Source organism: Ranitomeya variabilis, chromosome 5 (genome assembly GCF_051348905.1).
Source record: "Ranitomeya variabilis isolate aRanVar5 chromosome 5, aRanVar5.hap1, whole genome shotgun sequence".
Taxonomy (NCBI): Eukaryota; Metazoa; Chordata; class Amphibia; order Anura; family Dendrobatidae; genus Ranitomeya; species Ranitomeya variabilis.
The window spans coordinates 250,253,858-250,267,950 of NC_135236.1; the positions used below are offsets into that span (position 1 = coordinate 250,253,858).

At 43.7% G+C, this 14,093-nt stretch overlaps 1 protein-coding gene across 4 annotated transcripts in view; it reads left to right on the forward strand.

Moving 5' to 3' along the window:
* Positions 1-14,093, forward strand: part of ZNF609 (zinc finger protein 609) — a 126,372-nt gene that overhangs the window by 71,547 nt on the left and 40,732 nt on the right. For all 4 annotated transcript variants that reach the window (XM_077264020.1, XM_077264019.1, XM_077264021.1 and 1 more), the window contains one exon: positions 1,639-1,864. In XM_077264020.1, coding sequence (XP_077120135.1) covers positions 1,639-1,864 — 226 coding nt within the window. The remainder of the gene's footprint in view (positions 1-1,638; positions 1,865-14,093) is intronic.

Below are 14,093 nucleotides of genomic sequence, written 5' to 3' on the forward strand. Positions count from 1 at the left end.
TGCACAAGCATTGTGGCCCCTGATCGGGTAGGGTGCTGAGGGTTGGCACCCCACCAATTACGGTAATACTGATGGGCTATAGTAAGATTGTCATCTGGCTTCAAGGGGGTTTCTTAAAAAAAAAAAACACTGTTTCCTAGCTGCAGTTTGTTTAAAAAATAAAACCACAACATTTTGTTCACTCACCCTTCCTGGGTCCAGGCTGAGTCATAGCTGCTCCCGTTGTGTAGGTCTGTCAGGTTGATAATGCTGCAGCCAATCACTGATCGTGAACTCAGGCAGAGACACTGCGCTCAGTTATTGGCTTTTGACGTGATGTTAGCGCTGTCGACATAAGATTCATCCGTTCATCCATGAATGAAGCAGTTGCAGGTATTGCCGAATGTAAATGCCCACTTATACGTCATTGTAGTGAAAGTGGGACAAGTCCACCCCCTGTCCATTCATTTGTATGGAAAGCATGGCTGCTCGTGGCCACTTTGAGCTGAGGTCATGGGATGGGAAGTGATGGCCGGCCCCATCCGATGCTTATGGCGTATATACTGGAGCCTCAGGACAACGTGCCATCACTATCTACCACACTACAACATGTAAGTGTGATATTACCATCACTTTATGACAGGGGTATAATGCACAGTGTTACACTTGGGTTTTATTATTTTTTGGCTAAGCTTGGCTTTCTGTTTGGTAGAGTATATGGTGCTTACCTCACATATAACCATCGTTGGCTCCAGGTCATTTAGTGAACTCTATTTCCGAGCATGTGCTTATGTGTGTGTTCCTCCATTGGGTACTCTGTTGCTTTATTATTGCTTTTTGTTCTATAGTTTTTCATCTCAAAGTTATGTTTTATGAGACTTTCATGCACCGGAGTGATTTTGGGTGCGTTGGGTATTTTGGTGCAAATTTTGTTCCATTTTGTGAAATGTGTGACAACACAGATCAAAGAGAAAAATAAAGAGCATAGTTTTTATTTGCACAAAATGAATAAACCACATGTGCCACTTTGAAAAAAAACGTCAACGGACCCCACAAAATAAAAAAAGAAAAAGTGACTTTAAAGGTAATTATATCATGTTTTTGTTACCCCATTGGATGCAGCATGATGTAAGGGAAGAGACCCTGATTCCAGCTGTTACTGAGCAGTGTGTTGTATTTTTTTGTATAATCTCACAATTTTCTTTGCTGCAGCTCTAGCAGTTCTCTGAATGCTGAGCTCCGTATAACCCCCTCCTCCCCCACTGATTAGCAGCTTTCTGTGTACACTGTGCATAGGCAGAAAGCTGCCAGTCAGTGGTGGCTCATGAATATGGAAGACTACCTGGCAGCAGGTTTACTAGTCACCTAGTGATATTCTTCTGCTGATTAAAAGTGATTTTATCAAAAGTACAAGAAAGGGAACGTCTTTATAATCAGGGTCTCTGTCTCTACATTATGCTGCTCCCAGATTGGGGTGCAAATCCTGGTAATAGATTCCATTTAAAAAACCCTCCACAAATGATGAAGGATGAGGGGCCCAAGGAGGTTATGTTATTCCTCAGGATAATACAATGTAAAATGACTTTTTGAATACAGTTATTCCATAAATCTATACTTCTTCTGTATAACTGTCATTGTTTGTCACTCCCTTCCCTGTAGATGGAATCCACGGTTTGTGCATCTTCTGGACTACCTCTGCATCTGCTTGTCCCCATGGTCAGCAGCGACATATCGTCTCCCTGTGAGCAGATTATGGTGCGAACAAGATCCGTGGGTGTGAACACCAGCGACGTGGCTCTTGCTACTGAGCCTGAATGTCTTGGCCCTTGTGAACCCGGCACCAGTGTTAATTTGGAAGGCATTGTGTGGCAAGAGACAGAGGATGGTAAGCAAAGCTTTGTGTATGCACGAAGTGTCTGCTGGTTTACATTTGGGCTGATGCCCAGCAGTGTATTATTATAGCACCTTCCAATCTGCCTGGTGCCATAGTACAACTCGCTTATCTCCATAATCCCCTAATTTCAAGGAGTCCTGTGTAGAGGGGTTGTTTCACCCGAGGCGGGCTGTGTCAGAGGGCTCCTGGGGTTCTGCTCCTGGAGCCGAGAAGCAAGCAGCTGTTTCTTCCAGGAGTAACGGCGGTCAGCCAGGCATCTTGTCTGCGGGGGAAGCTTAGTACTACATGGAAGAAGGCCATTCACATATTACAGGAACAGTGTGACGCTGCCAGCATGGAAGCCTCTCTTACAGACCGTCTGTACTGGCGGGATGGTAAGCTTAAAGGGGTATTCCCACCTGATCTTATCCTAATATGTAGTCTGTGTAATAATAATAATAATAATAGCAAATACCTCCAATTAGGAACGTAGAATAGCTCTTCTGGTAAGATCTGTCACTTTCCCCATGTGCAGAGCATTGCAGTAGCTTAGGTATCCATGGTTACAACCACTAACAACTAACTAGCTTTTACTATATCAGTGGTTGTAACCATGGATACCTAAGCTACTGCAAATGGGGTAAGCGACATAGGTTATCAGGAGAACTGTACTACATTTCTAATGGAGGTATTTGCAAATTTTATTATTACACCTTTTACATATTGGAATAGGATCTTGGAGTTGGGAACATCCCTTTAAAGAGAATCTGACACCAATTTCTGCTGCACCTTTTATAGAGCATTGTAAAGTAGGATCGGAAACCCTGATCCTAACTCTGGAGTCAAATCCCACCAAGGACGACATCTGCAAGGAGTTTGTATGTTCTCCCCGTGTTTGCATGGGTTTCCGCCTGGGTCTCCGGTTTCCTCCCACATTCCAAAGACATACTGATAGGGAATCTAGATAGTGAGCCCCAATGGGGACAGCGATGTCTAACGTGTCTAAAGCTCTGCGGAATATGATGGCTCTGTATAAGCAAAGCATAATAAATAAATGCAGCCCTGGATACTTCTGAGATCTGGAAAACCTTGTCCTCCACCACTGACTGACTGGCAGATTTCTGCCTATGTACAGTATAGACAGAAAGCAGTTAATCATTTCCATGAGTTGGCTTAAAATGAGCTCATCAGTGAGCAGAACTAGCAGAGCAGCAGCAGACATTACAAGGTTTTTTTCTCATACTTATGGCAGGGGAGCCCGGTAAGTAACACGCCAATGGAATCATGGTCTTTGTTCATAATTTATGCTGCCCTCAGACTGGTGACAGTCGTGACAGAATCCCTTTAAATGTATTTTCAGAGTGCTGACTAACTGGTTACTCTAGCTTACATGTGCAGGGCTGATATTTTGCCAAGCTTTCGGTAAAGCACAGTTATATGGAGCCATAGTTCTCCTCCCCTAGACTGCTAAGACATATGTAATCCGCATCAAATTCTATGTGAATAATATCATGCTCCAGTGGACAGTATAGAAGGTTTTTTTTCCTACACACTGCGTACAGAATTATTAGGCAATTGGATTTTGATCACATGATACTTTGTATACATGTTGTCCTACTCCAAGCTGTTCAGGCTTGGGAGCCAACTACCTATTAAGTAAATCAGGTGATGTGCATCTCTGTAATGAGGAGGGGTGTTGTCTAATGACATCAAAACCCTATATAAGGTGTGCTTAATTATTAGGCAACTTCCTTTCCTTTGGCAAAATGGGTCAGAAGAGAGATGTGACGGGCTCTGAAAAGTCCAGAATTGTGAGATGTCTTGCAGAAGGATGCAGCAGTCTTGAAATTGCCAAACTTTTGAAGTGTGATAACTGAACAATCAAGCGTTTCATGGCAAATAGCCAACAGGGTCGCAAGGAGCGTGTTGGGCAAAAAAGGCGCAAAATAACTGCCCATGGGGGCGTGGCGATGTAGAGGAGCTGTGCGGACGTGTTTGGCTGGAGCTCCCATAATCCTGACACACATCGTGCCATATACTTGCCCGGGAGGGTCCTTTTGGATACCGCTGTGCTCCTTGGGGTGCCTGGGGGCCCCCAGCTTCTGAGGGGGCGCAAGGTGCGGCTCCGGTCGGGTGAGCTCCTGGAGCGCACAGACGGAGGACAGAGTCGGCAGGAGACAGCGGCCATCTTCCCTGCAGTGTGCGCTGGAGGCAGACGGCGCGAAGTGAGCCCCGTGGCTCATGAGGGAGCTGGCTGCATTCCGGCACAGCTAATCAAGGTACGAGAGGGGGATTGCGCGGTGTGAGTCCTGAGAAACGGACCCCGTGCCCCCCCCTCATTAATACCATAAAGCGCCGCATAGCGCCGACTGGCTCTGGCACCACTGAGACTCCCTCCCCCTGCCCTGCAGCCCAGACGGTGGGCACAGAATCTGCCACAACTTACTGACGGCCGGCCACTTTAATTATACCCTGCAGCTGCTGGGAAGTGGAGCCCACATTTACTAACTGTTTCTTGGATTCTCCCCTACTCTGAACTCATAGCGTGGGGTCTGCAATATAATTCTGACTCAGCCGGGTGTTGCTGGGAGGACCTTACTGGCTGTGTGTGCACTGCGACATATTGGTACATTAACCAGGCAGTGGCTATATCTTGCTGAAGTGATAATTTGACTTTACAGTATTAACCATGAACCGCTCCAAAAATTCAGGCGCAGCTGAAAAACTTAGAAAGTATGTACGGTCGGATCCTCCTGACAGTGTACGCTCAAAAAAGAATAATCCCTCACCTGTGAGCAGACCTGAAAACCAATCAAAAAACTATGCCTCTGATGATGAGGAAGGTGGAGATCAGGAGGACCTGACCCTGAAACAGGCATCTGAACAACTGATGCAAGCTATATCTCTGACCAGGACGTCATTAACTGGGAAGATAGAGGAGGTGCACTCTGAGGTGGGGCGCCTTCGACAAGACATGCAATCCATGAGGGGTCGTATCACAGAGGTTGAATCAGGGGTATCTCGCCTGGAAGACAATTATGTACCGGTGGAGGCTAAACTGACAAAAGTAGCCGGCTCTATAAATGGAGGCTAAACTGACAAACGTAGCCGGCTCTATAAATGCATGGAAGCAGAAGGCGGATGATCTTGAGAACAGACTACGACGGAACAATATCCGTATCATCGGCCTACCAGAGCGCTCAGAGGGTCAGCACCCCGAAAAATTCCTGGAGGGCTGGCTTTAAGACACTTTGGGGGATAAATTCTCCACCACCTTCACAGTGGAAAGAGCCCACAGGGTACCAACAAAACCTCTCCCTCCGGGCGCCCCGCCAAGACCCTTCTTGGCGCGTCTTCTTAATTGCAGAGACAGAGACACCGCCCTTCGCATGGCAAGACAAAAAAATCCTATCAAGTATAACAACGCCACTGTCTCCATATTTCCAGATTTCTCCATGGAGCTGCAAAAACAACGGGCTCAGTTCATGGAGATAAAAAAACAGCTCAGGGAGAAAAACATCTTATACTCAATGCTCTACCCTGCCAGGCTCAGGGTTGTCTACCGAGGCTCTTCCTCCTTTTTTGCAACTCCGGCGGAGGCTGAGGAGTGGATGCCGTCATGTGTGGGGGCGGGCGGGGGAGGAGAAAAATCCTAAATGGATTGCTATCTTCAGTCATATGATTGCTCAGAATTTGGAACTCCCTCTCCGGATTTTCTTTATCATTGAGGGGAGCTCCTTTTGCCAACGTCCAGGAAAACAACTTTACCGAACTCTGTATTCAGAGATGGTATCCCCTTTTTTGGACTGGGATAAGTGGAGCATGAATCTTTGCTGCTTTTTGAAGCATTTTTTGCTTTTCATTGTTTTGGTTTTGTTAGTGGTTACTTGTATAGAAATTACTGCCATGTTTTTCTCCATTACTAGCGTGATAGAAGCTCGGCGTGACACTTTATATTATGTTAGGTTGACAAGATATGGCGTCTGATATTGTATGCATGACTTGGAATGTGAGAGGCCTTGGATCACCTCGCAAGAGAGTTAAAGTATTTTCTCAGATACGACGCTATCATCCCCATATAGTGGCTTTGGCTGAAACACACCTGACCAGGGACTCTGCTCGCTATGTGCAGAAGGCCTGGATACAGTGGTCTGTACATGCATTCCATACCAGCTACTCCAGAGGAGTCTCTTTGTTAATTCATAAAGATATTAGATGGGAGGTTAGAGAAGTCCGGAGAGATCCAGAGGGTCGTTTAGCGTTTGTACACGGGATTATGAACTCGGATGACTATGTTATAATGTGTATATATAACCCTCCCCCTGCTAATTTGCCAGTCATCAAAAAAGCGGTAGCATTCGCCCTAAATTATCCAGATGCGTATATTATGTGCATGGGAGATTTTAATTTGATAATGGACGAGTGTTTGGTAGACTTCGGCTAGATGACGGGGCCGCGGGTCTAAGCCCTTCACCGTCTCGATTGTCAATATTTATGGAGTGTACTGGTTGGATAGATTTATGGAGAACACATCACCCTGACGTATAAGAGTTTACCTGTCATTCATCCTTTAGACGCACTTTATCCCGATTAGACTACATATTCGGCTCCAGTAACTTGGCGGTACGAGTGGGGGAGGTGAGACATGGGAACAGGGGCGTTTCAGATCATAGTCCGGTAATTCTTAAACTTAAGCTTAGTCAGAAAAAGAATATTATGACTTGGAAAATAAATCCATTTTGGCTTAAATTAATAGGTTCAGAAGACAGGACTATTGACCAACCGGACTGCTTCATTACATCCCACACAATGCCGCAAAATATGAATATTTTTTGGGATGCTCTTAAAGCATACCTGAGAGGATGTTTATCCTCTACCATCTCGTATATTAAGCGCTTGACCTCAAGGGAAGATGATGACATGGAGAAGCGACTGAGGGACTCGGAGGCGGCCTATATAGCTAACCAGACAAGTGAAAACAGAGCGGAGTGGTTACACTCGTACAGACTACATAGTCAATATACTGACACTAAATCTAAACGCAAACTATTCTTTACTAAACAGGCATACTTTGAAATGGGAAACCAGTCCAGTAAACTCTTAGCATTTATGGTGCGTCAGCACAATACTTCCAATACTACACTTAAAATCCGGAAACCGGACGACTCAATAGTAACCTCGACAGATGATATACTCCAATGCTTTTATGATTTCTATAAAGAGTTATATAGCTCCAAAGGAGATTCTGATACTTTGGAATGCCTAAACTATTTATCGGACATAGAATTCCCTACACTGACTGTTACACAGCAAGCCTTTTTGGACGCAGACTTTACTCTTGATGAGATAAATAGGGCCATAACAGATATGGCTTCTGGTAAAGCGCCTGGCCCGGATGGTTTCCCCATAGAGATGTATAGAAAATATCGAGATATTCTGGCACCAATCCTTTTGAAAGTCTTTCAGGGGATTTGGGAGGGTGGTTCCTTGCCAGATTCCTATTATGAAGCAAATATTATAGTCTTAAAAAAAGAAGGGACAGACCCCCTAGAATGTGGATCTTATCATCCGATTTCATTAGTTAATGTGGATTATAAGATTTTCACTAAAATTCTAGCTACCAGGTTAAATACGGTAATACTGGATATAATACACCCAGACCAGACGGGCTTTATGCCGGGTAAGAGTACTTCTATTAACATCAGGAGGGTTCAATCAATAGCTCAATATAGTACGTTGGTACCTGGGAATAAATGGGCCATGGCCTCGCTGGACGCGGCTAAGGCATTTGATTCTCTTGAGTGGCCTTTCCTATCTGCATGTCTACTACGATATCGATTTGGTCCTAAATTTCAAAACTGGATTGCCGCATTATATCTGAAACCGAAAGCCCGGATAATTAACAACTCTATTTCTGAATCATTCTCCTTAAAAAGAGGGACTCGTCAGGGATGTCCTCTATCTCCGGCCTTATTTGCCCTTGCGATAGAGGCACTAGCAATTCGTGTGAGGTTCACGTCATCTATTAGGGGTATCACGATAGCAGATCGCACAGATACTATTGGTCTATATGCAGACGATATGGTGGTGTTTCTGGACGAGGTGGAGGAGACTCTACCACATGTGATTACCATTATAGAGAGATTTGGCAGACATTCGGGACTATATATTAACTGGGGTAAATCTGCCCTGATGCCTCTTTCTCATGACTCAGTGGCACACCTTGATGTGTTATCCCCATTACCGGTTGTTTCTAGCTTTAAATACCTAGGAATAATCATATCAAAATACAGCAGACTTGATCTACAGTTTAATATTCTACCGTTATTAGATTTTGTTAAACATAAATTCGCTATATGGAGTAAACTGCCTTTATCTGTCTCAGGTCGCCTAAACTTGATAAAAATGATACTTCTCCCGAAGCTTAACTACTCCCTCCAACATAGTGCAGTACCGGTTCCTAAATCCTTTTTTTCAAACTTAAATTCATTAGCTACGTCCTTTATCTGGGGGAAGGCTAGACCCAAACTTAAATTGTCTACTTTGCTCAGATCTAGGCAAATGGGAGGGGCGGCGTTGCCAGATTTTTTTTTATATTATTTAGCTGGACAGCTTAGAGCTCTGGGAAAATGGATGCCTGGGGGATGTTTGCCGAATTCGGAGAGCCATCTAGCCCATGCTGCCAAGATTTACTGCCCATTGGGTTTCTTGGAAATAAACAGACCTTCTGCTCCTAGATTAATTACCATTACTTTGGCTAGTGAGGCTAATTTGGCGGCAGGTGAAAAAGGTAATTCACTTTGATGGTATTGTAGCCGAAATGCCCTTATGGGATAATGAAAACTTCCCGAGATTATTGAATCACCCGTCTGCTCAATTCTGGATATCACACGGTGTTTCGTCGCTTAATGATCTTTATGACCGGGGTACCCTGATGTCCTTTGAACAACTGCAACTTAGGTATGATATACAAGGCCTCAATTCTTTCGCTATCTCCAACTTAGATCGGCGATTCAGTCGCATGTTCGTAGCGTGGAAGTGACGCAAGCAATATCTTCCTTCCCACTGATAGGGATCTTTAAGTCACAGGGGCCCCGTGGCCTCATCTCTGCATTATTCACTTATATGTTATCCGTAGGTGCTGATGCTGCTTTGCTGCTAGTCAAGGAAAGGTGGAAGGTCCTGGTACCTGATCTTCAGGGCGAGGGCTGGGAAATGGTCCTTGAGTCCCCAACCAAGGTGTCCCCCTCAGCTAACAATAAAATGATACAGCTATATATATTACATCAATCATATTTAACCCCGCTACGACTATTTAAAATTGGGTGGTCCCGGTCTTCGGAATGTCTCAGATGTCATATGGGGGAGGCAGATTTCATACACATGATATGGGAATGTCCAGTTATTCTTTCTTATTGGGAAGAGGTAACATCGTTGTTGACCTCCCTTGTACATATTCCTGTACCCCTGACTCCGTTAGTGTGTTTGTTCGGGGTATTGGAGGAGGAGATGTGGGACCACCATGTTCAAATTTTCTTAAGAGAGACACTTTTCCTGGCAAGAAAGTTAATCGCCTTGCGTTGGATGGGTACCACACATCCATCTCTTAGGATAGAGCAGGTAAATTTAGTTGTGCCATACGAACGTACTTTATATCAGAATAGAGGCTGTTTGGAGAAATTTAATAAAATCTGGGATTTGTGGAACTCATCGTACCTCACCATGTCATCACGTGGTTGAGGGCCTAGATTCAATATGACAAAGTTTGAGAAACTATACTATTCACGTTGCGCTTCAACGCTATTCTGTTAATGTGGTGGAGAGGGTTTTGTTTTGGCAGTAAAATAGTTTTAGTTTTAGGATTTTTTAGTATATGAGGCATACTATAATACCTTGAGTTTATATGATCCGATCGGTGTATTAAGATTTATGTCAATGAAACTATCATCAAAATGTAATTGCACTGTCTTGGAAATTTGTGAACCGTGTATGTACACTTGATTTATGTGATTTAATAAACGAATTTAAAAAAAAAAAAAATAACTGCCCATGAATTGAGGAAAATCAAGCGTGAAGCTGCCAAGATGCCATTTGCCACCAGTTTTGCCACATTTCAGAGCTGCAACGTTACTGGAGTATCAAAAAGCTCAAGGTGTGCAATACTCAGCGACATGGCCAAGGTAAGGAAGGCTGAAAAACGACCACCTTTGAACAAGAAACATAAGATAAAATGTCAAGACTGGGCCAAGAAATATCTTAAGACTGACTTTTCAAAGGTTTTATGGACTGATGAAATGAGAGTGACTCCTAATGGGCCAGATGTATGGGCCAGAGGCTGGATCAGTAAAGGGCAGAGAGCTCCACTCCGACTCAGACGCCAGCAAAGTGGAGGTGAGGTACTGGTATGGGCTGGGATCATCAAAGATGAACTTGTGGGACCTTTTCAGGTTGAGGATGGAGTGAAGCTCAACTCCCATATCTACTGCCAGTTTCTGGAAGACAACTTCTTCAAGCAGTGGCACAGGAAGAAGTCAGTATCATTCAAGAAAAACATGATTTTCATGCAGGACAATGCTCCATCACATGCCTCCAACTACTCCACAGCGTGGCGGGCCAGTAAAGGTCTCTAAGAAGAAAAAATAATGACATGGCCCCCTTGTTCACCTGATCTGAACCCCATAGAGAACCTGTGGTCCCTCATAAAATGTGAGATCTACAGGGAGGGGAAACAGTACACCTCTCGGAACAGTGTCTGGGAGGCTGTGGTGGCTGCTGCACGCAATGTTGGTCGTAAACAGATCAAGCAACTGACAGAATCTATGGATGGACGGCTGCTAAGTGTCATCATAAAGAAAGGTGGCTATATTGGTCACTAATTTTTTTGGTTTTGTTTTTGAATGTCAAAAATGTTTATTTCTAAATTTTGTGCAGTTATATTGGTTTACCTGGCGAAAATAAACAAGTGAGATGGGAATATATTTGGTTTTTATTAAGTTGCCTAATAGTTCTGCACAGTAATAGTTACCTGCACAAACCGATATCCTCCTAAGGTAGCCAAATATTAAAAAAAAAACACTCCATTGTCCAAAAATATTAAGCTTTGGTATTTATGAGTCTTTTGGGTTGATTGATAACATAGTTGTTGATCAATAATAAAAATAATCCTCTAAAATACAACTTGCCTAATAATTCTGCACGCAGTGTAAACATTGTATTACTCGATACTGCCCCCATGCACTTATCTTTGCTTTTTCTACGAGTCCCTTAACCCCTTCATGACCCAGCCTATTTTGGCCTTAATGACCTTGCCGTTTTTTGCAATTCTGACCAGTGTCCCTTTATGAGGTAATAACTCAGGAACGCTTCAACGGATCCTAGCGATTCTGAGATTGTTTTTTCGTGACATATTGGGCTTCATGTTAGTGGTAAATTTAGGTCGATAATTTCTGAGTTTATTTGTGAAAAAAACGGAAATTTGGCAAAAATTTTGAAAATTTCGCAATTTTCACATTTTGAATTTTTATTCTGTTAAACCAGAGAGTTATGTGACACAAAATAGTTAATAAATAACATTTCCCACATGTCTACTTTACATCAGCACAATTTTGGAAACAAATTTTTTTTTTGCTAGGAAGTTATAAGGGTTAATATTTGACCAGTGATTTCTCATTTTTACAACAAAATTTACAAAACCATTTTTTTTAGGGACCACCTCACATTTGAAGTCAGTTTGAGGGTTCTATATGGCTGAAAATACCCCAAAGTGACACCATTCTAAAAACTGCACCCCTCAAGGTGCTCAAAACCACATTCAAGAAGTTTATTAACCCTTCAGGTGTTTCACAGCAGCAGAAGCAACATGGAAGGAAAAAATGAACATTTAACTTTTTAGTCACAAAAATGATATTTTAGCAACAATTTTTTTATTTTCCCAAGGGTAAAAGGAAAAACTGGACCACGAACGATGTTGTCCAATTTGTCCTGAGTACGCTGATACCTCATATGTGGGGGTAAACCACTGTTTGGGCATACGGCAGGGCTTGGAAGGAAAGGAGCGCCATTTGACTTTTTGAATGAAAAATTGGCTCCAATCTTTAGCGGACACCATGTCGCGTTTGGAGAGCCCCCGTGTGCCTAAACATTGGAGCTCCCCCACAAGTGACCCCATTTTGGAAACTAGACCCCCCCAAGGAACTTATCTAGAAGCATAGTGAGCACTTTAAACCCCCAGGTGCTTCACAAATTGATCCGTAAAAATGAAACAGTACTTTTTTTTCACAAAAAAATTATTTTAGCCTCAATTTTTTCATTTTCACATGAGCAACAGGATAAAATGGATCCTAAAATTTGTTGGACAATTTCTCCTGAGTACACTGATACCTCACATGTGGGGGTAAACCACTGTTTGGGCACATGGTAAGGCTCGGAAGGGAAGGAGCGCCATTTGACTTTTTGAATGAAAAATGATCTCCATCGCTAGCAGAGACCATGTCACGTTTGGAGAGCCCCCGTGTGCCTAAACATTGGAGCGCTCCCACAAGTGACCCCATTTTGGAAAGTAGACCCCCCAAGGAACTTATCTAGAAGCATAGTGAGCACTTTAAACTCTCAGGTGCTTCACAAATTGATCCGTAAAAATGAAAAAGTACTTTTTTTTCACACAAAATTTCTTTTAGCCTCAATTTTTTCATTTTCACATGGGCAACAGGATAAAATGGATCCTAAAATTTGTTGGGCAATTTCTGCTGAGTATGTTGATACCTCATATGTGGGGGTAAACCACTGTTTGGGTGCACGGCAAGGCTCGGAAGGGGAGGCGTGCCATTTGACTTTTTGAATGGAAAATTAGCTCCAATCGTTAGCGAACACCATGTCGCGTTTGGAGAGCCCCTGTGTGCCTAAACATTGGAGCTCCCTAACAAGTGACCCCATTTTGGAAACTAGACCTCCCAAGGAACTAATCTAGATGTGTGGTGAGCAGTCCAGTTTCTCCTGAGTACGCTGATACCCCATATGTGGGGGTAAACCACTGTTTTGGCACACGTCGGGGTTCGGAAGGGAAGTAGTGACGTTTTGGAATGCAGACTTTGATGGAATGGTCTGCTGGCGTCACGTTGCATTTGCAGAGCCCCTGATGTGCCTAAACAGTAGAAACACCCCACAAGTGACCCCATTTTGGAAACTAGACCCCCCAAGGAACTTATCTACATGTGTGATGAGCACATTCAACCCCCAAGTGCTTCACAGAAGTTTACAACGCAGAGCCGTGAAAATAAAAAATCATTTTTCTTTCCTCAAAAAAGATGTTTAGCAAGCAATTTTTTATTTTCACAAGGGTAACAGGAGAAATTGGGCCCCAATGTTTGTTGCCCAGTTTGTTGTGAGTACAGTGATACCCCATATGTGGGGGTAAACCACTGTTTGGGCGCACGTCAGGGCTCGGAAGGGAAGTAGTGACATTTGAAATGCAGACTTTGATGGAATGGTCTGCGGGCGTCACGTTGCATTTGCAGAGCCCCTGATGTGCCTAAACAGTAGAAACACCCCACAAGTGACCCCATTTTGGAAACTAGACCCCCCAAGGAACTTATCTAGATGTGTGATGAGCACGTTCAACCCCCAAGTGCTTCACAGAAGTTTACAACGCAGAGCCGTGAAAATAAAAAATCATTCTTCTTTCCTCAAAAATTATGTCTTAGCAAGTAATTTTTTATTTTTGCAAGGGTAACAGGAGAAATTGGACCCCAACAGTTGTTGCCCAGTTTGTCCTGAGTACGCTGGTACCCCAAATGTGGGGGTAAACCACTGTTTGGGCACACGTCGGGGCTTGGAAGGGAGGGAGCACCATTTGACTTTTTGAATGCAAGATTGGCTGGAATCAATGGTGGCGCCATGTTGCGTTTGGAGACCCCTGATGTGCCTAAACAGTGGAAACCCCTCATTTCTAACTTCAACACTAACCCCAACACACCCCTAACCCTAATCCCAACTGTAGCCATAACCCTAATCCCAACCCTAACCCCAACACACCCCTAACCACAACCCTAACCCCAACACACCCGTAACCCTAATTCCAACCCTAGCCCTAATTCCAACCCTAACCCTAAGGGTATGTGCCCACGTAGCGGATTCGTGTGAGATTTTTCCGCACGACTTTTGAAAAATCTGCAAGTAAAAGGCACTGCGTTTTACCTGCGGATTTACAGCAGATTTCCAGTGTTTTTTTGTGCTGATTTCACCT